We start from the raw sequence: 26,204 nt of genomic DNA on the forward strand, positions 1-26,204 counted from the left end.
CCCACGGTGGTCGGAGCCCCCTGCTAGGTAGGGGATATCTCAGTGACTCATGGGGACAACAGGCCAGCAAGTTAACCAGGAAATCCAGGGGATATGGGGGTGAAAGAAAGAGCTGGGATAGACTAAACTTCAGATTCTACTCTTCCCTCCACGTGGTAGCTGTGTGATCCTGGGCAAGCACTGGCCCTCTCTGGGCCTCAGGTTCCACATCTGTGAGGTGGGAATAATGATCTCCCTGCGGTGTCATGGGCAGGACTGAGAGCGATAATATATGTGGCACCAAGGGGCAGGGTCTGGCACCTAGTGAAGATTTTATTATGAAAAATATTGTTACGTAAAAAGAACAATAGTATTCCTCATTACTGTGAAAATTGAACAGAGGGCAAGCTGGAAGACCCAGCCTGCAGGCCCCTGTAGGGCAAGATTGTGAAGGCCCAGTCTGCTGGCAGCCTGGGCTCATGGGTGCACTGGGGCACCTGGCCTGGGGAGGGCTAGAGCCTCAGTGCCTGCGTCAGGAAGAGCAAATATGCAACAGCTTTTGCCAAGTCCACCTGGGCCTGCAACCTGAGTGTGGAACAAGAGAGAAGACGCATTCCACATGAATGTCACTCAGTGCCAAAGCCCATGAGCCTGCTGCTGTTCCCCTAGACTGTGCCCTCTGTTTATTGACAGAGAGCAGGTGTTGCTGGCCTGCTTTAAAAGGAGCACTCAACAGGCCCCTCACTCCCTGTCCCCACCCCTGGCTGGGCCTCCCTCTGGCTAAGAACTGTTAAGGAGGGCGGCAGCCACTGTGTAGTGAACCCTGGCCCAAGAGCACCCTGGAGCTTAGTAGGCCTTAGCTGGCATGGTCCCACATTGATGCCACAGCTGAAGAGAAATGTCAGCACTTCATAGATTAGAAGTGGGTTGGGATGAGTGTTCATGTTTGCAGCAGACAGACACTGAGGCTTTCGTCTCTCTCTTGTTTTTTTTTTTTTTTTTTTTTGAGACGGAGTCTCACTCTGTCGCCCAGGGTGGAGTGCAGTGGCGCGATCTCGGTTCACTGCAAGCTCCGCTTCCCAGGTTCACGCCATTCTCCTGCCTCAGCCTCCCAAGTAGCTGGGACTACAGGCACCTGCCACCACGCCCGGCTAATTTTTTGTATTTTTAGTAGAGATGTCTCTCTCTTTACGTGGTACTGCTCAGAGATTAGGAGCGCAGGCTCCGAGGCTGTGTTCTCTGTTACTCCACACGAAGGCTGTGTGGCCTGAGACAAGTTATTTACTTCACTGTGTCTCAGTTTCCCCATGATAAAGTGCCAGTGTGTAAAGAATGTGAAGTAAAGCTCGCACCCAAGGCCTGGTGGTTGCAGTTACTGGGAGCTCTTCAGAGCACCTGATGCTTTGCACTTTTCTCCTTGCCTCCTCCCCTCCCCCTGTCACTCATCAAGCAGGGACTGAGGCCTGGTGGGTTGTGGGGATCTCAGGAACAGGGGCCCTGCTAGTGCCCACAAAAAGAACTCTGGTCAGAGCAGGAGGCAGTAAGGGGCTATCGGGCTATAGGCATGCTCCTCAGATGGGTGCAGTCTGGTTGAGGAACTGGGGAGGCTTTGTGTAGAAGGGGCGCTGGGAGCCTTGAGGTTGGAGGCTCAACAACAACCCTGCTTCTGTGTTCCATGAACAAGACAAGAAAGGGAGCCCCACCAGTTACAGGAGGTGGACAACACAGAAGCGAACAAGCGATTACAAGTTGTGCAGCTCCACGAAGGGCATACACAGGAAGGTGTGATGGGTCTGGACTAGGGGTCGGGGAAAGCCTGCAAGGTTTGGGCAGAGACCTGGATCAGCAGGAGCCGGCCATGGAAAGATCTGGGACCACGCATTTCAGGCAATGGGGCCAGCAGGGCTGGTTTTCACCTTGTGGCTGTTGGGAATAGCGCTGCTGTGAACATTCGTGCACAAGTTTTCGTTTGAATACCTGTTTTCAGTTCTTTGGGGTTTCTACCTTGGAGTGGATTTGCTGGTTCATATATCTGGTTGTTCTGTGTTTAATTTTTTGAGGAGCTGCAGAACTGTTTCCATAGTGGTGTTTGTTTACGTCCAGGTGGGAGATGATGGTAGCGTGGGTAGAAGGGACTTACAAGGGAGACCTTTCAGGACTGAGTCTAACAGGACTTGCTGATGGGGTTGGTCAGTGAAAGAGAGGAGCAAGGGTTGCTTTGGCATCTGGCTAGCTGGGGGTGCCATTTCCTGAGAGGGAGAAGAAACTTCTGTGTGGGGGTGGTGGTGAGTGGGAGAGGGGGACTTGAGTCCCGCTTTTGACCTGTGTTTGAGATGCCTCTGGACATCAGTGCGGGGAGGCCAAGAAGGCAGTAACATGGATGAGTCTGGGCCCGGTGCAGACACGTGGGCCGAAGACAGAGATGAGGTGGGGTGGAATTCAAAGCTATGGGACTGGCTGATTGCCATGTTCCTGCAGAGAGAACACACTGATGGCCAAGTCCTGGGGCTCAGTGTTATGTAGAGGCCAGGCAGAGGAGTAGGAGAGACTGCAACGCATCCAGGGAGGTCGGAGGGAACTCATGAGTGTGTGGCATCTCTGAAGCCCAGACAAGACAGCATTTCGAGGAGAAGGGAGTGAGTGGCCAACTGTATAAAAGGCTGCCATGATGTCAAGTAAGGTGATGGCACAAGAGTGACCATTGGGGTTGGAGTGGTCATGGATGGGATGGTCAAGATAATTGGAGACCTTTATAAGATCACCTTAGGTGGAGTGGAGAGGACAGATGCCAAGTTGAAGTGGGTGAGATTATCTCAAGAGGTGAGGGTGTGGTGGCCATAGACAGCTCTTAAGATGTTTGGCCTTGCGTGGAGGCCTGACAGGAGCCAGCGGTCAAGTCTGATGTTAAAACAGCCCAACCTTGTGCGTGTGCCACCAGGATCAACCCAGCAGACAAGACGCTGCCACTGCAGGAGAGAGAAGGGACAGTGGAAGCTTCCCTCGAGATGAAAAGCAGAGCACAGGTGGGAAGTGGCCTTAAGTGTGAGTGGGGAATGTTGACCCATCTCCCATGTTCATAAGAAAGTGAGGCAGAAAGTGGAGGTGCTGCAGTGGGCTTGGTAGCTCTGGCAATGAGAAGATGAGGGGCTTCTGATGGGTTCTACTTCTACCACGAAGCATGAGATGAGGTCCTGAGCTGAGAGTGAAGATGGGAAGGGGGCTGACCAGTCAGGATGGGTTTAGTTAAGGTCACAAAAAACGTAACACCCACTGGCTTTAAAAATGGCAGCTACTTACTGTTTGAAAAGTGTAGAGTCAGGCAGGGTCCAGGGTGGATTTGAATCAGCCTTGCCTCCAGTTAAGAGGTGATCTAATTTCTTGTCATTTTCTTCTGACAGTGATGTCAGCCTCATCCCAAGCCTGGCTTCCCCTACTTGGGCCCGATAGATGCAGCAATTCCAGGCCTCACAGCCACACTTCACTGCTTGCTGGAGAAAGCTGGTACCCGAAGTGTCTTCTTAGGAGCTGGAGTCAGGAAGGCTTCTACCACAGAAGCTCCCAGAAAGTGGCTTTAAAATACTGTTGGCCCCAGATGGGTCATATGCCATTTTCTGAACCGGTCTCTTTGGCCCAGGGAATACCACGGGACAGCTGGAAAAAGCCTAGGTTACCCGAATCAATCTCTGTGGCAAGAGGAATGAGGTGATCCAGGGCCTAGCCCTGGGCTAGAAGGTGGGGTCATTCTTCCCCACCCACACCTCATTGCTGATATATAATGGGAAAAGGGTTTTGGAGAGAGAGAGCCACAGTGTCTACTACAGGGACTTTGAGGCTTAAGGGAAAGGAAAAGCCGTGCCATGTTCATGGAAGATGGAGAGCAAACACAGGAACTGTGGCAGTCAGGAGTCTCCATGCCCATGTGGCTGTAGTCATAGACATAAAATGGGACCAATTAGCACAGCTGTGTGTCCTGCAAGTGTATTTGGTTGGACTTGGATACAGGTACAGTATAGGAAATCAGTTGGGTTTAGTCAGTGCTGGGCTTTTTCTAGGCAAATATGACAAAAGCAGAAAGGGGCAAGAGAGATGTTTGCAGGGAGGTGGTTACTGATGGGGCCTGGAATCTAAACTGGATAAAAAAGAAAGAGAGGACCTTTGGATCTTGTATTAGTCCATTTTCACACTGCTATAAAGAACTTCCCTGAGACTGGGTAATTTGTAAAGGAAAGAGGCTTCATTGACTCACAGTTCCACATGGCTGGGGAGGCCTCAGGAAACTTACAATTATGGCGGAAGGGGAAGCAGGCATCTCCTTCACGAGGTGGCAGGAGAGAGAAGAATGTAGGAGGAACTTCCAAACCCTTATAAAACCATCAGATATCCTGAGAACTCATTCACTATCATGAGAACAGTGTGGGGGAACCACCCCCATGATCCAATCACCTTCCTCCCTTGACATGTGGGGATTACAATTTGAGATGAGATTTGGGTGGGGACACAGGGTGAAACTGTATCAGATCTCAACAGAGGATCAAAGGGTTGTTGGAGCGAGGGTTCTAAAGAATGGGGGAGGTGGAAGAGCAGGAGATGGGGGTCAGGAGTTGTATTTGAAATGGGGGTTTTGGAGATGATGCCAATGCTGGTGATGATGGGTGATGACGGGTCAGCAAATGAGCCTGGGATGCACTGAGTGGGGGATGTCAGGGAATGATGATTTGCAAGCTTCAGCCATGAGAAGATGGCAGTGTGGGTTAGAATTGGAGACGGTGACCAGGAGAGAAATTCCAGAGGTATTTTTGTTGCACAGCCTATGGCACTGGTCAGTGAACTGAAGGCTGGGGTAAGGGAGGGAGAACCACCAGAGTTGAGGCAAACAGAGAGAGAGGGGTGGGTGGGAGAAGTCATTCCAGGAGAGCTCAAGCTGAAACAAAGATTAGTTGTTTTTCAGGAACAGCTTAATTTCTCTCCAACCTTGTGTTGCCTGAAGGGTGGCAACAGCGGGAGTTTCTGGCGAGGCGCATTGGGGCTGGATGGCGGAGGGCTGGAGGGACAGGCCAGGGGTTTGGATGCTATCCTGAGGTCTGCAGAGGTCTGCCCATTCTCAGATGGTGACAGAGCCTCACACAATAACCTTAAGGGAATACCAAGTATAATTAAAGTTTAGCCTAGATTTGCAAATAGTGGCGAGGGTTTTTCTGCCATAGGACCTTTGATCAGCCCCTCCCCTCCTCCCGAAGGATGACGTCTGCTTGGCCCGCCTCATCCTGCTTCTGAAATGAGCCTTAAAGACAGGCTAGCATTGTTCTGACCTCAGGGCTGTGCATGGAAATCAGACTTGTGGGAAAAGGCCTGGCTCCTGTGGGGCAAAGGCAGTGACACAGTTTTACTATGTGGATGATGGCCTGGGCATCACCCTGTACCCGTCTAGCCTCTACTCTGGGCAAGGAGATGAGTTTGAGGAGATGGTCACCCCGGCCCTAGAGTGCCAGGGTCCAGGCCTTGGGATGGGGCGGTGGTTGGACCCCCTGTGACTTTCCTCTGCTCGGAGACAGAGGCTGTGGGAAGAAGTCTAAGGGCTCAGGAAAGACTGGGAGGCCCTCTAGATCCAAATGGGGTGGGAGGGAGGGGCGGAACTGGGAATTCAGAGGCCCCAAATCATGGACCTCCCTTGGGCTTTGGGATGATCTGGGTGCATTTCTTTTTGCCTGGTTGTCATTATAAGTATTATATTTTAAAGCAGATACCCAGTATAATTTCACTTCTTTGCATGAGTCTTGCTTTTTCGTCCTGAGACAGATCAATTCTAGTGAATGTTTCGTGTGGACTTGAAAAGAATATATTCTGTGGTTGTTGGTTACAATGGTCTATATGTGCCAATAAGGTGCCTATATGTGTTGTAAAAATCATGTATATTCTTAGTGATTTATTTTCTTGTTATGAAACTTACCATTTTAACTATTTTAAAGCTTACAATTTAGTGGCACTAAGTACATTCACAATGGTGTGCAATCCTTGCCACTGTCTAGTTTCTGAACATCTTCATCACACCAAAAGGAAACCCCATACCCATCAGCAGTCATACCCCATTTCCTCCTCCACCTGGCCCCTGGCTAATGCTGTTTTGCTTTCTGTCTCTGTGAATTCGTCTATTGTAGATATTTCATGTGAGTGGGATCACACAATATGTGGCCTGTTGTGACTGGCGTCTTTCGTTTAGCATGTTTTCAAGGTTCATTCATGTCATAGCATGTATTAGTAGTTCATTTTTTATGGCTGAATAATATTCCATTGTATGGATATGCCACATTTTGTTTATCTGTTCATCTCTTGATGGATATTTGGGTCGTTTCCATCTTTTGGTGATTGTGAATAGCGCTGTTATGAACATTCGTGTACAAGTTTTTGTCTGAATATCTGTTTTCATATAATGGGGGTATATACCTAGGATTGACTTGCTGGGTCATAGGATAATTCTACATTTAACTTTTTGAGGAAGTGCCCAACTGTTTTCCATAGTGGCTGAACCATTTTACATTTCCACCACCAACGTGCAGGGGTGTTCTAATTTCTTTACGTCTTCACCAACCCTTTTCTTTTTTTTGGAAAAAAAAAAAAAAAAGATAGCCATCCTAGTGGATGTGAAGTGGTATCTCATTGTGGTTTGGATTTGTGTTTATCTAACGATTAGTGATGTTGAGCACTTTTTCATATACTTTTTGGCCATTTGTATATTTTCTTTGGAGAAATGTCTATTCAGGTTCTTCATTCATTTTAAAATTAGGTTGTTTGTCTTTTGTTGTTGTATTCTTAGAGTTCTTTATATATCCTTGATACTAGACCCTTAGTAGATACTTGATTTACAAATATTTTTTTCTCACTCTGTGGGTTGTTTTTCATCTCTTGATAGTGTTCTTTTTTTTTTTTTTCCTTTTGAGACAGCGTCTCTCTGTTGCCCAGGCTGGAGTGTAGTGGTGTGATCCTGGCTCACTGCAGCCTCAACCTCCTGGGCTCAAGCAATCCTCTCACCTCAGCCTCCTGAGTAGCTGGGACCACAAGCATGTGCCACCATGCCCAGCTAATTTTCTTTCTTTCTTCCTTCCTTCCTTCTCTTTCTTTCTTTCTTTCCCTTTCTTTCTTTCTCTTTCTTTCTTTCTTTCTTTCTTTCTTTCTTTCTTTTTTTCTTTCTTTCTTTCTTTCTTTCTTTCTTTCTTTCTTTCTTTCTTTCTTTCCTTCCTTCCTTCCTTCCTTCCTTCCTTCCTTCCTTTCTTTCTTTCTCTTTCTTTCTTTCTTTCTTTCTTTCTCTCTCTCTTTCTTTCTCTTTCTTTCTTTATTGCTCTTTCTTTCTTTCTTCTTTTTTTTTTTAGAGACAAGGTCTCCCTACGTTGCCCAGACTGGCCTCAAACTCCTGTGCTCAAGTGATCCTCCCACCTTGGCTTCCGAAAGTGCTGGGATTACAGGTGTGAGCCACCACACCTGGACTTGCTTTTTTTTTTTTTTTAATTATTGATTCAATCTCTTTACTTATTATAGGTCTATTCAGATTTTCTATTTCTTCTTGAGCCAGTTTTAGTAGCTTGTGTATTTCTAAGAATTTGTCCATTTCATCTGGGTTATCTAATTTTTTGGCATAGAATTCTTGCCAACTTTTTGTCTGCTTGTTCTTCCTGTTACTAAGAGAGCAGTGTTAAAATCTCCAGCCAAGATTGTGAATATGTCTTCTTTTGGTTTTGTCAATTTTTGTCTTGTATATTTTGAAGATATGTTACTAGATGTATACAGATTTAGGATGATTATATCTTCTGGCAGATTGACCCTTTTATCACTATGAACATGTCCTTCTTTATGTCTAGTAATGCTTCTTGCCTTCAAATCTATTTTGTCAGATGTTAGTGTAGCTATACTGGAGTTCTTTTTTTAGTGTTTATGTGGTACATCTTTTTCTGACTTTTTCTTTCAAAGATTTCTGTTCTTTTATATTTAAGTCATATGTCTTGTATCATATACTTAAAAATAAAATTTGGTAATAATGTTAATTTGAACATTTAATGAATTATGATATATTTGAGTTTAAGTATATCAAGTGACTGTTTTCTCTTTGACTCCTCTGTTCTGTTTCTTTTTTTTCTTCTTTTGCCTACTTTTGGATTAAGTATTTTTTAGAATTCAATTTCCCTGCTCTGTTAGCTTGTTAGTTGTGCATTCTTTCGGAATTCCTTCTATGGTTGGCAATTTGCATTCTCAACTTATAAAGTACTTGTACCACTTCCTGGGCAATGAAATACCTTGAAACACTTTAGTTCCATTTACTGCTCTCTTAACTTACATACTCCTGTTTTCATGCTTTTAACTATTATATCTGTCTATATTTTATTCCCTGGGAAACTTTATTGTTGCTCTACATAGTAAATTTCCATTTAGAGTTACCAATTCTTTTTGTTATTTCATTCATTTCTGCTTCTCCACATTTCCATCTGGGATACTTTTTCTTCTTTTAGTATTTTCTTTCTTAATTTCAACTTTTATGTTGAAGTGTGACTGGGGTGTTTCCCAGGACCCTTGACCTTGGTGGACCCTGAACTCCAATCTCGTTTCTCCAATCCTAAGAGGCCACTTAGCCACTCAGCCCCTGGCCACTGCTGGGAAGGAGCAGGTGCTTCGGGGAGGAATGCTGCTCTTTCTGGGGTCACCTCTCCACACTCCCTGCAGGATCCTCACCCTGGAAGCCTTCACTGCTTTTGTAAAGCCTCCAATGCTGCTGGGAAGGTTCACCCACAAGAAGATAGGCTGATATTGCTCAGATCAGAAATCTTGCCATGTTATTTTTTGATTTTGTGCTCCTGACTGATGGCTGGGGAATGTTCAGTTTGTGTGGAACTCAAAGACAGTCTTACCAACATTGCCCTCATAATCCTGTATTGCAAATGTACACACACGGCTATATACTTATATATGTACACACACATATATATGTAAATCTACACAGAAAAATACAAAACACACTTGTATCAAGGCATACATAGAATCTTTTCTCCTGAACTATTTGGAAAAGGCATAGAAAGTTCTTGCTTGTCAGCTACTTATAAAGCCTTACATCATTGTTTTCTGAATGATTTCTGTGGTGTGTGAATGTCCCACATGATGCTAATAGAGTGTCTTTGCTAAAATAGTGTCACTGTCAGTAAACTTGGGAAATGACATGGAATCCTCTCCTTGGAGACACCAGCACAAATCAGCATGGTAAAGACTCTGAAACATGTAAATAAACTTGTTCTATTATGAAATCTTTTTTTGAGAAAATACCTATTTCCATCTCCTGGAATACCAGAGTTCTGTAGGTAAACCTTGGAAAACACTGCTTTAGAGCAAACCCCAATCCACAAAATCCTACAGTGATAAGTATCTGGTATTCAAGAGTCTCCATCCTCACAAAGATGAAGTGCTGTTCAATGTTTTCTCAAACGTGGGGACTCCAAGGAGAGTCTGGAAGTATGAATATTAGGTGTTGGGTTTGCAGGGTTTGAGCCCCTCTGCTAGTCATTGGTTAAAACAAGAAGGCAGAACTTGGGGATTTAGTCATTTCCAGTTCTTTGCCTGTTTCTACCTCTGAGTTTGAAACCATCTGCTTGGGTTCTCTTTGTCTCAGCTCAGCTCACCTCAGCATGGGGCACTCATGTGTGTCCGTGGCAATTGATTTTTGACTCCCATAAACTTTCCCTCACTTCACGTATGTCTTGGAAGGCTTCCTGCCCCTCTGTGCAGGTGAGAGGGCGAGACAGTTGTGGCAGAATATGCAGAGCTTCTGCTCAGAAGCCAAGAGGCCTGGGTTCAAGTCCTGGTACTGAGTGACCTTGGGAGAGTTAACCATGGAGTAGCGGTGAGAGCACGGGCTTTGGTTTCAGACACACTTGGCCTTTTCACTTCCTTGCCTTGTGATCATGGGCATGTCACCTCACCTTCCTGTACCTCAGTTTCCTTACCTGTCAAATGGGGATAATAAAAACAGGCACCTCACCTCCTCCTTGGGGTGAGAAAGAAATAAGATAATGCATGTCAAGCACAAGACATGAAACATAGTAGGCACCTGGCAAATGTCAGCTCTTATAACTCTTCATCTAGCCCAACTCCTTCACCTGGGCTGCAGAAGAAGCCCAACCTCTCAAGATGCTTGAGAATCAAGCACAGTTCTGACTGTGAGAAAGAGTTTTGCAAACTCCTGGAGACAAAAGAAAATTCACGCAATTTAATTTTCATTATTGCCCTTAATGCTGCCTCATCCCTCTGGCTGGGCAGGGCAGGGTGTGTGGGGAACACACCAGCCTCCTTCCCTACTCTTAGGCAGAACCATTTCTCCATTACAGAACATTGGCAAAAAGATGTCCTGTCAGCAATTCATTGCCAACTTGGACCAGCTGAATGATGGCCAAGACTTTGCCAAAGACCTGCTGAAGGTACTGTCTGCTGAGAGTCCCCATCCCACTAGCTGTGCCCTGCATGGGTAGAGAGGAGAGAGGTCTCTGCCTCGTGAAATCCTGGCATTCCAGGCCCTTAACACAGGGTGCAGGGCCATGACGACAAAGTTAGAAACCACTGAGCTTAACATTTGGCTGTTCTGTGTTCCCTGAGTTAGGCAGAGGGGAAGGCTTTGTGAGATTTGTTTTTGGTACTCCATTACCACCATTACTGTCACAGTAATAATCAACACTGCTATGAACTGTCACAGCTGCCACCCACCACAACTGCCACCACCACCTTCACCACAAACATCATTATCGTCACCACAAGGAAAAGCCCCCTCATTCCTTCAACATCACCAGGAATTAAGAGAATCCAGTTTTCTTTTGAGGCTGAAGTGAAGGGTGGAACTCTAGCCTTTCTAGTCTGGTCATTTCTCCACTGAGGAAAAGGAGCAGGTTTTTGGTGGATCGGTGATGGGCTTATTTTTATTATTTTTATATTTTTGAGACAAGGTCTCATTCTGTCATCCACACTGGAGTGCAGTGATGCAATCATGGCTCACTGCAGCCTCGAACTTTTGGCCTCAAAGGATCCTCCCGCCTCAGCCTCCCAAGTAGCTGGGACTATAGGTGCATGCCACTGTGCCTGGCGATTTTTATTTTTATGCTTTTTTTTTTTTTTTTTTTTTTTTTGTAGAGCTGGGGGTCTCACTGTGTTGCCCAGGCTGGTCTCAAACTCCTGGGCTCAAGCAACCCTCTCACCTCAGCCTCCCAAAGTGCTGAAATTACAGGCGTAAGCCACCGCACCCAGCCAGCTTCATTTTTAAATAGTGGGTTTGAAGAATCTGATGATACTACAGGGGTAGCTGAATAATGAGTTCGGAGGTCTCCATCCAAACCCCAATGTTCCGTAGAACATTGTCTCCATCACTCTTCTTACTATATTATATTCTTCACCATTGAGAAGCATTTGTTAAGAACATATTTGTGAGATCAAACAATCCCAGTCCCACTATCCACCTATCCATTTCTCCCCAACTACTCATTCACCTATCTAACCACTTCTGCACACATCCACTCATCCTCCCATGCATCCACCCAGCCACTCAATCATTCACCTGCCCATATACCCACCCATTCACCCATCACCCATATATATATATATATATATATATATATATATATATATATATATATATATATCCCCACCCCTCCCTTCCCACTCCTCGCATAGCAACCACTCACCCATTCACCCGTCACCCACACAGACACCTTGTACTCCTCAAACACTCCCTCATCTACTCACCTTGACAAACATCTCCACATCTACTCACCCATCCCCCAACCCCCATTCCCCACCCATTCACTTACCCGCCAACCCACCCACCCATTCATCCTCAAATCTATCAACCCAATCATTTACTCAATCATCCACCCAACACCCTGCCATTCATTTGCCCACCCATATCCTCATGCATACACCTCTAAATCTTCCTCATATACCCTCTGTCTACCCACCCATCTTCTATTCATTCACCCATCCACCTGCTTATTTCCCTACCCATCCTTCCATCTTCCACCTGTCCACTTCCCCATCCATCCATTCACTCACCCATCCTCCCATTCATCCTCCCATCCATTCATCTACCCTGTTGAGCACTTGCTGTATGTCAAGTTCTGGATTATAAACTGGAAATTCAGTAGTGAACAAATGGACAGCCTCTGACCTTGTGAAGCTTACAGTCTCCTATGGGAGATTGACATTAAGTGATCACATAATTAAATACCACCCATCCGTACACCCACCCACCCACTCACTTACCCATCTAACAAATAAGTATGAATCAAACACCCACTTTGCCCCATTGGCTGAAAAGGTGCTCCCTCACTGTACCCATGTTATTGGTGGTAGATGGGGGTTTCTTTGACTCTTCACCTGAATTCCCCCCTCTCTCTTTTCCCTCTCCCAGACCCTTTACAACTCCATCAAGAATGAAAAGCTGGAATGGGCCATGTGAGTAGTGACTATGGGCACAGGTATGGGGAGCCTGCATCCCTGGGTGGGGGAGTGTGAGGGTGCAGGTCCGTCATTCTGACCACTCTCCATGGTGCTGATCCCTCCCAATCCAGGGCCTGACACCTGTGTCTAGCTGGCGCACACCTGGTGTTGAATTCCCCTTTGGATTCATTTTCTGTGTTGAGAAAAAGAGTGCAATGTTTGCATTGTTATAGAATAGATTGAACTGTGACTTTAGTTCTATGATGTCCACAGCTGGTTTTCTATATGGGGATAGTGTTCCAATTCCCATCGATGACCGCTCCTTTCCCTTTGGGAAGTAGGCAGACAGGAGGCATGAGGCCTCTATAACCTGGAGAATATGACCACGTTTAGGTGGTGACTGTTACTGACAGTGGGAAGGGGAGAGTGCCCTTTAACTTCTTCCCCTGCAAAGGCAGTGAGACCTGTAGGTCTCATCAGGAAAGAGGGGTGTTGACCTTGCTGTTTGGGGAGACCGTGAAAGGCTCTGCTGTGCTCCCCAGGGCAGGAAGGTCCATGTAGAGGCCTCAGGCAGGGATTAGCAGGAACTCCAACCCCACAGGGAAGAGCTGGCACTCTTCTGCCAGGGCTGTCATGGGGGCCCAGACTTCAGGGCCTTACCTGCTGGCCTCCCACTGCCAGCATGTCGGTGGGGTTTGTGCAGCAGCTTCAGTCTGGCCACGGTTAGTGCTCCCTGGGATGGAGAGAGGAGAAGGAAGACTAGGAAGGAGACCTGGTGACAGTTAAGTCTCCACGTTTGTGATCAAGGGTGACAATTGGGGCTTGGAGGACAAAAATCAAAGATCAGAGGTCAGAGGTCAGAGGTCAGAAGTGGAGATGAGAGCAGGGGTCAGAGATCTGGATATGCGGTCTGGAATTGGAATCTCTTCATCTCTGCCTCCTGGGGCTGCTCTTCCTCCATGAACCTGGCTCCTGGAGAGGAGGCTGGTGGGGAAAGGCCATGACAATGCGGGGCCGAGGCCTCCCTGAAGGGGGTGCTCAGGTCTAGTACTTCCCTAGTGATGAGGACGAGCTGAGGAAATCCCTGTCTGAGCTGGTGGATGACAAGTTCGGGACAGGCACGAAGAAGGTGACGCGAATCCTGGATGGTGGCAACCCCTTCCTGGATGTCCCACAGGCGCTCAGTGCCACCACCTATAAGCACGGCGTCCTGACCCGGAAGACTCACGCTGACATGGATGGCAAGAGGAGTGGGTGTCAGGCTGGGAGAGGGGCATGGGAGGGAGGCTGGCACAGAGGGGGGTGCCCCAGGCCACTCTTTGGGAACGAACATACAGGTGGACACGTAGTGGGAGGTGGGGTTAGAGAGATTGCAGAGGGTGGCTGCAGCCACACTACCAGTGCCCTCCTCCCCAGCGCCCCGTGGGAGGCGTGGCTGGAAGAAATTCTACGCAGTGCTCAAAGGGACCATCCTGTACTTGCAGAAGGTGAGAGACTGCCCCAGAGACCTTACTCAGAAAGGGCCAGCTCAGTCCCATCCCGCCCTGGCCTTGTGGCACCCCGAAGGCCCCAGGCAGTACCTGGGGCTCAGGCACATGCTGGGTCCTTCCCCAGACTTGGGCCCTTCCCCAGACTTGGGCCCACTCAGGGCTTTGGAGGTTTTTGGGAGAACTTGGTGCCCAGTGGCTCAGTGGACTCTCAGCGTGAGGCTTGTTCAGGCCTCTGGGACAAACTGGGGTAAGGGGAGGGGTACCTGGATTCTTGTTGGGGTGGGTGAGGCAGCAGGAACAGAAAATTAAGGGAGCTATAGGGTTAGACAGAGAGGAGTGAGGGGAGGGGAGAGTGGAAGGTGTGGGTCAGTGGCCCTAGCTCGCCCATCCTGCCCCACCCAGGATGAGTACAGACCTGACAAAGCTCTATCAGAGGGTGACCTGAAGAATGCCATTCGCGTGCATCATGCTCTGGCCACCAAGGCCTCTGACTACAGCAAGAAGTCCAACGTGCTCAAGCTTAAGACAGCCGACTGGAGGGTATTCCTCTTCCAGGCACCGTGAGTAGGAGCTGGAGCCCCTCACTCCCACCTGGGGCCCAGGGCCACAGTGACCCAGCACACAACCCCTCTCCTTCCTGTGAGTCAGCAACAGAGCATGTGTATCCACATGACACAGACCGACAGCTGGGTCCCCCCAAAGCAGTGGTTCTCAATGTGTGGTTCCCCTCAGCATCATTTGCAATCTCTCTGGCCCCACCTTAGAACTACTGAACCCAAAACTCTGGGATGGCTCCAGCAACTGTGTTTAACAAGCCCTGCAGGGGCTGCCGAGTGCGCTGGAGTCTGCAATGTGGGGCAGGTGGCATCTTTACGAATCATCCTTCACTTTAAGTGTGGGGAAGATGCACCCTCCCGGTAACCTGTAAGGCTGTCCTTCTACCACTTCTCGTCCTCCTGTGACTTGAGATTGGGGTGCACATGTCACATGAGCTTGCAAGGAGGCAGGCTAGTGGATGAGGCCTCAGGATCACAGTGCCAGTGCTGGGCAGGCAGCGGGGGAGGGCAGGAGGGCTGTGGGGGTCACCCAGTTGCTATTGCCTCCGATGATCCCCAGTCCACAGTCACTCCCACCCATTCACTCCAGGGCCACTAACTGTGGACCTGGGAAGTTTGATTTTCACATGAGGATTCAGTGTGCCTGGGAGCTGAGACAGAAAGGGAGCTCCCTGCATAGCTCTGGCCAGGCCCATCCAGCCCCCATGCCTCCCTCTCCCCTTTACTCACCCATCTAGAGGTACTGGTGCCTTCTCAGTGCCAGGCCCAGTGCTGGGTACGGGATGCTGAGTGGGGGACTGGGAGTCCTGTGTGAGAGGCCGGCACCCTCTCCCCATCCTGTCCCCAGGAGCAAGGAAGAAATGCTGTCCTGGATCCTCAGGATCAACCTGGTGGCAGCCATCTTCTCTTCCCCGGCCTTCCCAGCCGCTGTCAGCTCCATGAAGAAGTTCTGTCGGCCCCTGCTGCCCTCCTGCACCACCCGCCTCTGCCAGGTACATGTTCCTGGGTCAACATTTTGCCTCCCCAGGCTGCCATCCTCAGCCCAGGCCCCCATCCAGCAGTCCCACCCCAGCTCTGTCTCTAGGCTGGGTGATCCTGGGCTGAAGGACACCAGAGAAGGACACCTCTTCCCTCCATCCCACGCACCCCACCCCCACGTCGACGGGGGAGACCAAGGCATGGCACACAGGGGCCATGGCTGTGGCAAGTGGGATGGAGCTGCCTCTATGCCAGTGCATCCCTGTGGATGTGACCGAGAGTTGGTGGCCTTGTATGCACCTGGGCACAAATGCAAGAGACTGTGTGTCACAGGCAGCTTGCACAGGTGACACCTGGCTGACGCTTCATCCAGTGCTCTTTTGCTGCTCTCACCTATTCTTGAATGTTTTATTTGTAATCCTAGAAAACCCAACTCACCCATGCTGCAGGTTCTCAGGGCTTCTTTGGAGAGGACAGGAGAAATGGTGGCCCGGAGCTTGAGAGGTAGAGGGCAGCGGAAGCCCCACACTTCCTCTTTGCCAGCGGCCTTTCCCACTAGGCCTTGTCCCGGGTCTCCCCACTGAGCTCCTGGGCTCCTGCTTCTGCCCAGAACCTCTGTGCAATGCACACACACCATGTATGCGCACACACCATACACATTCACATGTGTAAACACACAGGTGGTGACTCATACACACATGCATGCATGAGCACACAGCACCAGGGGGCCTGGCTGTCCTGTAATGGGTGGGATGTGTGCGTTTGCCCATCAGCGACAGTGTCTCTGCCTGTCTTTGGGTGTGATCCTGGGTCTGCAACCATTGCGTGTATCTGGGCATGAATGTAAGAGAACGCGTGTATCATATGGAGCAGGGGATAGCGGGGCCAGGCTGGCCTTGGTCCGGGGTGTTTGTGTGTGCACATGAGAGTGCATATGAGCTGGGTTGTGTGTGGGGGTCATTGTGTGTCTGTGTCAGGGACTGTCTATGTGCACATATAAGTGTGAGCATCTCTTGTCTCCCGAGCCTGTGGTGGGGTGGCTGGGGGGACATCCAGGAAAGCTGATGCTGATGGGACCTGGGGGAGGAGGAAGGGAGGTGGGAGGAAGAGCATGCCCTCGGATCCAGAGCCTGGCTCTGTCCCCACATTTTGGTGACGCTGGCTAGGCCTTCATTTCCCTTTGGTGGAGCAGCTCCTGGTAGAACAGGATTTGAGCCACTCTGTGACATCCTGAGAGTAAGGCCTCACAGTCCAGTATTTGTCTTCGCAGGAGGAGCAACTGCGGTCTCATGAGAATAAGTTGAGGCAGCTGACTGTGGAGCTGGCCGAACACAGGTGTCACCCAGTCGAGAGGGGCATCAAGTCCAAGGAGGCCGAGGAGTACCGGTTGAAGGAGCATTATCTCACCTTCGAGGTGAGCCTTGGGGGGCTGGATTGCAAAGCCCAGCGCCCTGCTCTTTCTCCTTCCTGCCTGGCCTGATGTGGGACTGGGGAGGTGAAACCTAGTGATAAAGGGGCTTGTTCATGTGGGAGCTGGGAGGGAACAGGGTCCCCTGACCCTTAGTCCCCAGTCCTTCCAGAGTGCCAGCCTTCCCTGACAGCGGTGAGGGGCAGAAGCTCAGATGAAGGCCCTCAGATGCTGCCAAACCTTCCTCTTAAATGTTTGTGCCAATTTCTAACCCCTTTAATAATTTGTGAATGTACTTATTTCTCCATGCCCTTACCAGCACTGGGCATTGCAAAACGTTTTAATCTTCACTAACCTGATAGGTTTAACAATTAGTATCTCATTACTATTTTATTTTTTTTTTTTGAGATGGAATCTCACTCTGTTGCCCAGGCTGGAGTACAGTGGCACGATCTTGGCTCACTACAATCTCTGCCTCCTGGGTTCAAGCAATTATCCTGCCTCAGCCTCCTGAACAACTGGAATTACAGGCACATGCCACCAAGTCTGGCTAATTTTTGTATTTTTAGTAGATATGGGGTTTCCCCATGTAGGCCAGGATGGTCTCGAACTCCTGACTTCAGGTGATCCACCCGCCTCGGCCTCCCAAAGTGCTGGGATTACAGGTGTGAGCCACCACACCCAGCCTCATTACTATTTTAATTTGGATTTAAAAACATTTTAATTGCAGTAAGACATGTAATATAAAATTTACCATCTTCACCATTTTTAAGTGTATATATAGTTCAGTAGTGTTAAGTCTATTCACATTGTTGTGTAACCAATCTCCACAATTCTTTCCTCTTCCCAAACTGAAACTCTGTACACATTAAATAATAACTTCCCATTCTCCCCTCCCTCCAGCCCCTGACAATCACCATTCTACTCTCTGCCTCTATGATTTTGACTACTCTAAGTGGAATCCTACAGAATTTATCTTTTTGTGATTGAATTATTTTACTTAGCATAATGTCCTTAAGGTTCATTCATGTTGTAGCGTGTGTCAGACTTTCCTTTCTTTTTAACCCATTTATGTCGGAGGTTGCACATTTTTTTTTGGTGAAAAAAATCAGACCTTGGAGATGACCTTGAGCAGTATGATATAAATAACCCCCATGAGCTTAACGTTCCAATAATGGAACACTAGGCATAAATGGGATAAGCCTGAATAATATTCTATTGTATGTATACACCACATTTTGTTTATCCGTTTATCCATCAATGAACACTTGGCTTACTTCCATCTTTTGGCTATTGTGAAAAATGCTGTTATGAAAATGGGTATACAAATATCCCTTCAAGACCATGCTTTCAACTCTTTTGGGTTTATAGTTAGAAATGGTCTTGCTGGATCATGTGGTAATTTTATTTTTAACTTTTCGATAAACCATCAGCTTTCCATAATAGCTGCTCCATTTCTCCATGGGTTCTGTCTATTTCTCCATATCCTCACCAACATGTATTTTCTGCTCTTTTGATAGTAGTAAGAGTATGAATTGATATCTCATTGTGACTTGCATTTCTCTAATGACTAATGATGTTGAGCATCTTTTCATGTGCTTGTTGGCCATTTGTATGCTTTCTTTGGAGAAATGTAAATTCAAGTCCTTTGCCCATTTAAAAATTTTGGATTGTCTTCTGTTGTTGCATTCTGAGAGTTCTTTATATATTCTGGATACAAGACCCTTATCAGATATATGACTTGCAAATATTTTTCTCCCATTCTGTAGGTTGCCTTTTCGTTCTGTTGATTATATCCTCTGATGTACAGAAGTTTTCAATTTTGATGTGGTACCATTTGTGTATTTTTACTTTTGTTGCCTGGGTTTTTGGTGTCATATCCAAGAAATCATTGCCAATTATTTGGATTTTTCAAATTATGAATGAAGTTTATGTGCATGTTTATTTTTTAATTGGACTGTTCATCTTCTTTTTAATGATTTGTGAAAGCTCTCTGCATATTAAGGAAATTACTCTTTTGTCATATAAGGTGCACATACTTTTTTCTTATTTTGTTGTCTTTTGACCTTGTGTTTGGCCTTTCCCCAGAAAAGCCGTTATGAGACCTATATCCACCTCCTGGCTGTGAAAATCAAAGTGGGCTCAGATGATCTGGAGCGGATTGAGGCCCGGCTGGCCACTCTGGAAGGGGATGACCCTTCCCTCCGGAAGACACACTCAAGTCCTGCCCTCAGCCAGGGCCATGTGACTGGCAGCAAAACCACAAAGGATGCCACTGGGCCTGATACTTAGCTGACATGGATGTGCAGATCCCAGAGGTGGGCAGATGTCTCCAGTGGGGTCAGTGAGCACAATTCCAGCCAGGGGCCACTTGGACCAAGCTCCAGGCAGTTGATGGGCAGCCAGAGGGGTGCAGAAAGCCTGTGGGCCCAGGAGATGGAGATGCCGTTTGTGGCATTGATCTCCTTGCTTCCTTGGGCATCTCTGGGCATCAGACCCTCTCCCTGGCCCTTGTTTTCCTCTCCACCATGGAGCCTCATTTTGTAGGCCAGTTGTGTGCATGCTCTAGACACCACCTCGCTGGAGAAGGTGGAAGGGCTGTTGTCTTCCCAGGTCTTTCTCTTCTCATCAAGCTCCTCTCCTCATCTCTTTTGTGTGTGAGGGTAGGTCTTGACTCTAGGTCTCAGCTGGAACCCCACCCTTTCTCCTCCTCCTTCCTTTGAGTTGACCAGCAGCAGGTCTGCCGACCACCAGCACCATCCTCTCCTCCCAGCAGCCTCCAGAACCATGCCCAGGTCTCCTGCCTCACATCACAATAATCTGGGACCCAGGCTTGTGCCCTTTCAGTGTCAAGCTGACTCCACTCACGTGTGCATCCACCTCTTTTCATCCATTGAGATCACACTGCCTCCTTTTTATACAGACACAAATATACATCTATAAGAAGAATATATACATAAGGAACCCCTGAAAGATGGTTTCGGAACTGAAATCAGTTAGAGGATGAAATCAGATAAAGGAAAAGCCTATTTTGGAGCTTCCCCTGTTAGGAAGGATGGCTGCACCTGGCCCCCTGGCATTCCTGACGCTCTGGGAGGGAAGGGGGAGGCAGTGCTGGCCTTCCTTGCCCTGTTTTTCCCTCTTCCAGCTGACCTGTGACTTTTACTGCTCTTACAGATGATACTTTTGGAAAAAATAGAGCGTGTATGCACCACCCCATTTGTCCCATGGATATCCTGGGGTGTGAGTCGGATGGGACCACGGCCCTGTTTATATTTGAGTCTTTATGTTGGTGCTGCCAGGTCTCTGAGCTCCAGAGGTGGCCTCTTGGACAGATCTACTGCTATAGGAATAAAAGACACTCTGCCTCGCAAATGGTCGCTTGTCAACAAGCCCAAAGATGCTAGTCGGAGGATGGTTATGAAAGCCATTAATTCTTGGTTGTGGGAAAAGGTGGAACGACAAGTTATTGAGTGTTTTTCTGTCGCTATTTCTTTCATTTGTCTAGTGAATCAGAAAGGCTTAGCCAAGGCTGCATCTGGGAAGAGTGGAGAAATTTGCCACTTGACGATCACGGATTAGCTAGCACCTTTAAGCCCTGCATTTCTCCAACTGACAAGCGGGTGGGGGTGATGGCACATTCAGTGTGGCTATGAAGAGCGAATCCTCTCTATTGCTTAAATAGATTACTGTAGTTTGGCCAGGAATTTGGCACCAGTGGTAACACACTTAGTTAATAAAATAAGCCAGGCTTGCAACTAAGTATCTAACTTTACAGGCCCACTCACATTTGAGGCAAGGGGCTATTGAGTATGTGGAGAGATGTAGTGATTTAAATTCAGATTATTTAAGTTGGATCAGCTGAAGTGTGTTTTAGACCCAAACCATCTGGCCCCTTCGTTTTGCTTACAGGAAGTAAATGTTCACTTAAATGAAATTGAAAACGCAATGTGGCACCACAAAAGAGCTCTCTGTACTTTCTCCATGCTGCCTCAAAAGCTCTGTGATTTTTGGGGTCAGTGTCCCACCCTTCGCTTCCCGAGGGCGGGTGAGTGGAGAGCAGAGCCAAGAGCTCTGGCAGCTGTGGACAGATGTGCTTCCTGAGCACAGGTTGTGCCTCCCATCAGTAAAAAAATGTTTAGTTCACTTCCTTAATTGTATAATTATTTATTTGTAAATTATATACATGTACTACTGTACTAAAATATTATGTACATTATAAAACATACACAAAAATAGAAATTTAAAAAAGATGAGATGAAAATAAATCTAAGTCAAAGTTCTAATAGTTCTTCCTGCATTCGAATGGATCCTCACCACCCACAACTGCTGCCTCCAACATGCCCATTTTCTAGGACTGTGCAAATCCAGGACTGGTGACATGCAATAAGTGGTTTGTGCCACTTGGTGGTCCTGGGAAGTGGCCCCGGGCTCAGGGACTTCTGGGGGCTGCCCCTTGAGGATGGTGTCTCTTGCGCCTTCATCCTCTCATTCAATGAGAGCCAACTGTGTGCTGCACGCTGGGCGGGGTGATGGGGATACAGTGATGGGAGGAAGTTTGGCTGCCTGTCCTCGTGGGGCTCACAGTTTCGTGAGGAGAAGAACAGGCAGTTACCATTACCACTTGGGCCTCTGGGAGTGGCTGGAAAGAGAAGCCAAAAAATGACCTGGAAGAGAAAAGAAAGAACTGGGAAAGTGGGGATGAAGCCTCTGACTTGGGAAGCTGCCTGAACGTCGTCCTACGTGTTCCAGCGACGGGGCGGTGGTAGGGAAGTAGCTTGACAGGACTGCAACTCTTCCTAAAAGACCACTGGGAAGGCTTCCCAAGGCAGAGGTTTGAGAGGCAGAGTGGAGAAGGGGCCTCTCTGGCCACATGTGTTCCGGGGTCCTAATCATACCTGTGAAATGAATGGGTGGATGACAGGTGAGGAATGAACTCTGTTAGGTTCTGGCCTTGGACTCTCCGCACATATGGCAGGTACTGTAGGATTCAAAGCATATAATGAAGGTACCTGATGCTCATGCAAAGATCGGTGAGTTCACCAAGAGGTCATTCAGAATCAGCCGACGGCCACATAGAGATTGGTGGGTTCACTGGTGGGCTTCTGACTTTAAAATTTAGAAAGCAACAGCAACCTAGAGCCCTCAGAAAGGTCGCACGAGGACAATAAGCTGGATCACACAAAGGTCAATGGGTTTCCCCAAGAGTTCATATGGAGTTAATTTGGGATCCTACAGAAGCCACAAGTCACATAGAAGAATAACTGGCTCTCAGAGAATTTTAAAGTCAACTACAAACCCAGAGACAGCAGAGAGGGGCCTGGATGAGACCAACAGAAGGGGGCCGGGAGGGGCCAGTGAGTTGCAGGTTTATGCAGGATTGAGTTCATTATTTTCCTTTTTAAAATTTTTTGTAGCAGATACTTTTTCCCAGCGCCCCCACAATAAATACAATAACTTTAATTTGTTCTTTATTTTTCTCCATCGCCTCCCTTTCATCTAGTTTTTGTCACTCTGGCTGTGTGATACAAGGATGCAAGGCACAGGATATTGTCATCACCACCATCAAATCAGCCATGTAATAGGCATCTATCACATGCCAGCATTAGCAATGGGTACTTTATAATCTCCACAGCAACCTTTTGGAATAGGTATTTACATCACCCATTTCCCAGCAAGGAAACTGTGGCCTAGAGACGTCACACAGCTAGGAGGCACAGAGCTGGAATTTGAACTTACGCCCTGTTGATGCCGAAGCCCTCTCAACCCACAGCCTCTCTGTCCCTCCCACCTATAGGTCTCTGACTACACACATCCTAGGGGGATTCACACACACACACACACACACACACACACACACACAGGTGTAGGCGAGTGTGCATGCCAACCACCTCAGCTGTTTGGGTGGAAGACGTCCGTGTGTCTGGCTAGAACCGAATAGCTCCTGGTGCTGGGCACTGGTTTACTAAATTAGTTGATGAGGGGAAAGGCTTTTGAACCTGGGCCTCCATCTGCCTTCTCCATACTGAAATCATGTACTCGCTCTCAGGTCTGCGGGTTTAGACAGGTCCTGGCTCTGAGGGGGTATAAAGTTGGGGAAAGAGCAACACCCTGTGGGCTTATGAACTGCAGCAGCTGTGGTCCTCCTGGCAGCTGAGGGTACCACTGTTATGCCACTTTGCATGTTCAGACTTTGCCTGTGATGTGCCTCAGGGTCCAAGGGTCATCCTGCCTTGGCTGTGCTATTACCAACCCCACAACCCATCCCTCCTCACCCACCTAGGCCGGCAACTCTTGCCTCAGTCCGGCCCACAGATCCAGGGCAGGAACTGGGCCAGAGTTCCAACGCTGAGTTTGAAGCAGAGCAATTTGTGTCAGTCCCTTGGCCAGGTTCCCCAGCAGCCAGTGGGGACACCTTGTAAATATTCTTGGAAGCGGGAGGAGGGCTGGAGTCTGTCCTGGGAGCTGGGGCCAGAGAGACTGGAGACAGGGTCACTTCCTTCCAGGGACTGCCTTGGCCCCCTCCAACCTCCAGGCCAGCATCATCCACATCCACCATGGGACTTCGTGCTCTGACTTCCCTCCTCATCTGAGGCTAGGCACACACAGTCAAACAGGAGTTATTTCTGATTTTATTTATAATATAAAAATGTTCAAGTGTCAACAGTCAGGTGTTCAGACATTTCAGGACAGGATTCCCATCTGTTTCTGTTTGGGATTTTTTTTTTTTAAACAATTACCTTTTTGACAAATTAGCAGTGGACCCAGTTTTTGGGGGTGGGAGGGCAGGACTGGAGACGAGTGGATGTCATAGGTGGGTTGGGGGCTAGGAGGCAGCCTGTGAGAAGGAAATGGTGTTACTTTATTGCTAAAAGGGGAATACACTGTCGAGTGGCTCTTCTCGGTCCCAGCGTGACCATGCATCCAATCTAAAGAATCTGAAATGCAAAGGACATGCAGGTGTAAAATAGAAAAGACGACCTGTAAACGAAGGTGCTGCAGAGGACGGAGGGGCGTCCTGGAGGCTGTGGGGGACAGGAGCCGCCAATATTGGGCCCCTGGCAGAGCTGCCACCTCCCTGGGCTCAGGCTCTTGGGGAGACCTTTCTCTGCCCCCCTCTTTTAACAGCTGTGAGTAGCCAGGGCTTCCCCATTCGGGTAGCTGTGTCTTTATCTCCCCCTGGAAGTTACCCCAGCTCCAGCTCCAAGCCTAGGGTCCTGGCCCTCTCCTCCCAGGGGGCGGGAACTTCAGCTCTTGCCTGGGAGCAAAGCTACTCTGTCCTCAGTTCTTCCTTAGGGCCAACCCCCACCGCCTCCCACCCTCGCCCCCACCAGAACCCGCAGCCTCTTCTCTCCCTGCTGTCACTCTCAGCATCCCACCACCCAGACCTGTCCCCTGGAGCCCCAGATGAGCGTACAGCAAAAGGCACCACAAAATAGGTTTCTATTAAAGAGTCAAAAAATTGGCCCATCTCTCTTTTTTTTTGTTTCTTTTTTTTTCGGAAGCTGTAAATCAGGATGTTACATATAAATAGTTTCCCTATAAAAACGTCTTTGCCGTTAGCTAGTATTATAAGACAATTTTTGCTAAAATGAAAATAAAACATTTTGTTATACTTTTTTCCTTTTATAGAAAATAAAAATATTTTTATTTCTTTTTTCCCCCTTTCTCTCCAGTAGGTGGTCTCTGGTCTCCTTAAAGATAGTGGGGCGGGCGAGGCGGAGGGGCGCGCGGCGGGGCTCTAGAGTGGCGCCGAGTCCTGCTTGGCCCGCGGGGGCGGCCCGCGGCTGTGTCTGCTGCTGGCCCGCGTGCTGTGGCTGTCCAGGGAGTAGTAAGTCCTGCTGTCGGCCGCCGGGCACAGTGGCGGCGAGTCCGAGCGCAGCGCGTCGTGCGCCCCGCGCAGGCCCAGGAAAGGCGTGCTCTCGGCCGCCAGCGCCCCGTCCGCGTCGTCCGCGTCGTCGTCCGACGCCGATGCCGAGCCGCCGCCCGAGCCGCTGCTCAGCGACAGCGAGTCCCGCGCCGCCCGTGCGCGCTGCGCCGCCAGCCCATTGAGGCGCGAGCGGCGCCAGCGCCGGGGCCCCGCCGACGTCCTGCGGGACGCACCGCGCGCGCGCGGCCGCGGCGGCGGCGGGGGCGCGCACTCCTGCGTGGTCTCGTACTCGTCGTCCTCCGGGATGCGGAAGGGGCTGGCGGGCAGGCTGCCCAGGCTACCGCCGAGCGCGCAGGTCCCGCGCCGCGGTCCGGGCCCCGCCGCGGGGTAATAGTAGCTGTCGTAGCTGCGCTGCATGTCTGCGCCGGGCCCGGGCCCGGGTCCCGGGCCGGGGGGCGCCGGGTGCCGCAGTAACGGCTGCTGCTCGGCCAGGCGGTAACTGATGGGTGCCGCCGGCGGCAGCGACACGGCGTGCGCCGAGTTGGGGGACGTGATCTCGAAAGTTGGCACCTGCGTCGCCAGCGAGTAGTGGAAGTCCACGGGCGAGAGGCGCGCGGGCGTGGTCAGGGCCGACACGTACCTGCGGGGAGAGGCAGAGGCATGGGCCAGGGCCAGGGCCAGGGCCAGGCCGGGCCGGCGCGGGGGAGGAGGGGGTTGGGGGGGGGGGTGGGGTAGGGTGGGAGGGGCGGACCCAGACTTGCCTTAACCTTGCCCGAGACCCCGCCTGCAAGAATGACGGCGGCAACCCTCAGTGGCCTTATGCAATTTCCTAAACCTCTCCGAGCCTCGGTTTCCTTATCTGTTACGCGGGCGTAACCATGGTGTTGATTCCATAGCTCTGTTGGGATGATTCCAGATTGTATCAGTGGGATGTGTTAGCCCTGTGCCTGACCCTGGTAAGCTTTCATGAATGGTCACTTGCTGTGGGAATGCTCACCGTCAGGGGGTCAGGCTCACGCTGGGGTATAGTACATGTTCCATCTGGTTTAATACCGCAGCTCTGTAAGACCCTTCTGCCAGTCCCATTCTACACGCAGGAAAGTAACACTCAGAACGTTTAATTCTACACGCAGGAAAGTAACACTCAGAACGTTTAAGTGACTTATTCAGGATTTACACAGCCAAGAAGTGGCAGAGCTGGGATGTGACTTGCGGCTAGTCAGGAACCAGGACTCATACTGCCCAATTCCAGAAGCCACTAGTCTCCATTCAGATACCCCTGTGACCTGGCCTCACTGCCCCACCGGGACAATGCCACCCATGCCCTGATGGCTTCAGTGAGGGAAATATTCCTTCTTATAGTGAAGTCAAAACCTGCTTCAGGGGAGTACCAAGATCCCACTGAGGTGTCTCTGCTTGTGGCTACAGACCCATCCCCACACCACCAGCTCCTTCAGAAGTCTGGCCTT

General features: G+C 49.2%; 2 protein-coding genes across 7 annotated transcripts in view; one reads left to right on the forward strand and one right to left on the reverse strand.

The window, feature by feature from the left end:
- Window positions 1-21,044, forward strand: part of PSD2 (pleckstrin and Sec7 domain containing 2) — a 48,755-nt gene extending 27,711 nt beyond the window's left edge. Inside the window, exons 8-16 of one of the 2 annotated variants that reach the window (XM_054488435.2) lie at window positions 10,338-10,427; window positions 12,404-12,447; window positions 13,492-13,682; window positions 13,849-13,919; window positions 14,325-14,482; window positions 15,327-15,471; window positions 16,728-16,871; window positions 18,954-19,183; window positions 20,043-21,044. In XM_054488435.2, coding sequence (XP_054344410.1) covers window positions 10,338-10,427; window positions 12,404-12,447; window positions 13,492-13,682; window positions 13,849-13,919; window positions 14,325-14,482; window positions 15,327-15,471; window positions 16,728-16,871; window positions 18,954-19,157 — 1,047 coding nt within the window. In that variant the 3' untranslated portion in view covers window positions 19,158-19,183; window positions 20,043-21,044. Of the gene's footprint in view, window positions 1-10,337; window positions 10,428-12,403; window positions 12,448-13,491; window positions 13,683-13,848; window positions 13,920-14,324; window positions 14,483-15,326; window positions 15,472-16,727; window positions 16,872-18,953; window positions 19,220-20,042 lie in introns of those variants that run through there. The other variant, XM_054488434.2, reaches the window with a different exon arrangement.
- Window positions 21,045-23,174: 2,130 nt separating this feature from the next.
- NRG2 (neuregulin 2) overlaps window positions 23,175-26,204 on the reverse strand; it is a 200,874-nt gene continuing 197,844 nt past the window's right edge. For all 5 annotated transcript variants that reach the window (XM_054488431.2, XM_054488429.2, XM_054488430.2 and 2 more), the window contains one exon: window positions 23,175-25,375. In XM_054488431.2, the coding sequence (XP_054344406.1) occupies window positions 24,607-25,375 (769 nt within the window). In that variant the 3' untranslated portion in view covers window positions 23,175-24,606. The remainder of the gene's footprint in view (window positions 25,376-26,204) is intronic.

The sequence above is a fragment of the Pongo pygmaeus genome, chromosome 4 (assembly GCF_028885625.2).
Source record: "Pongo pygmaeus isolate AG05252 chromosome 4, NHGRI_mPonPyg2-v2.0_pri, whole genome shotgun sequence".
Classification (NCBI taxonomy): domain Eukaryota; kingdom Metazoa; phylum Chordata; class Mammalia; order Primates; family Hominidae; genus Pongo; species Pongo pygmaeus.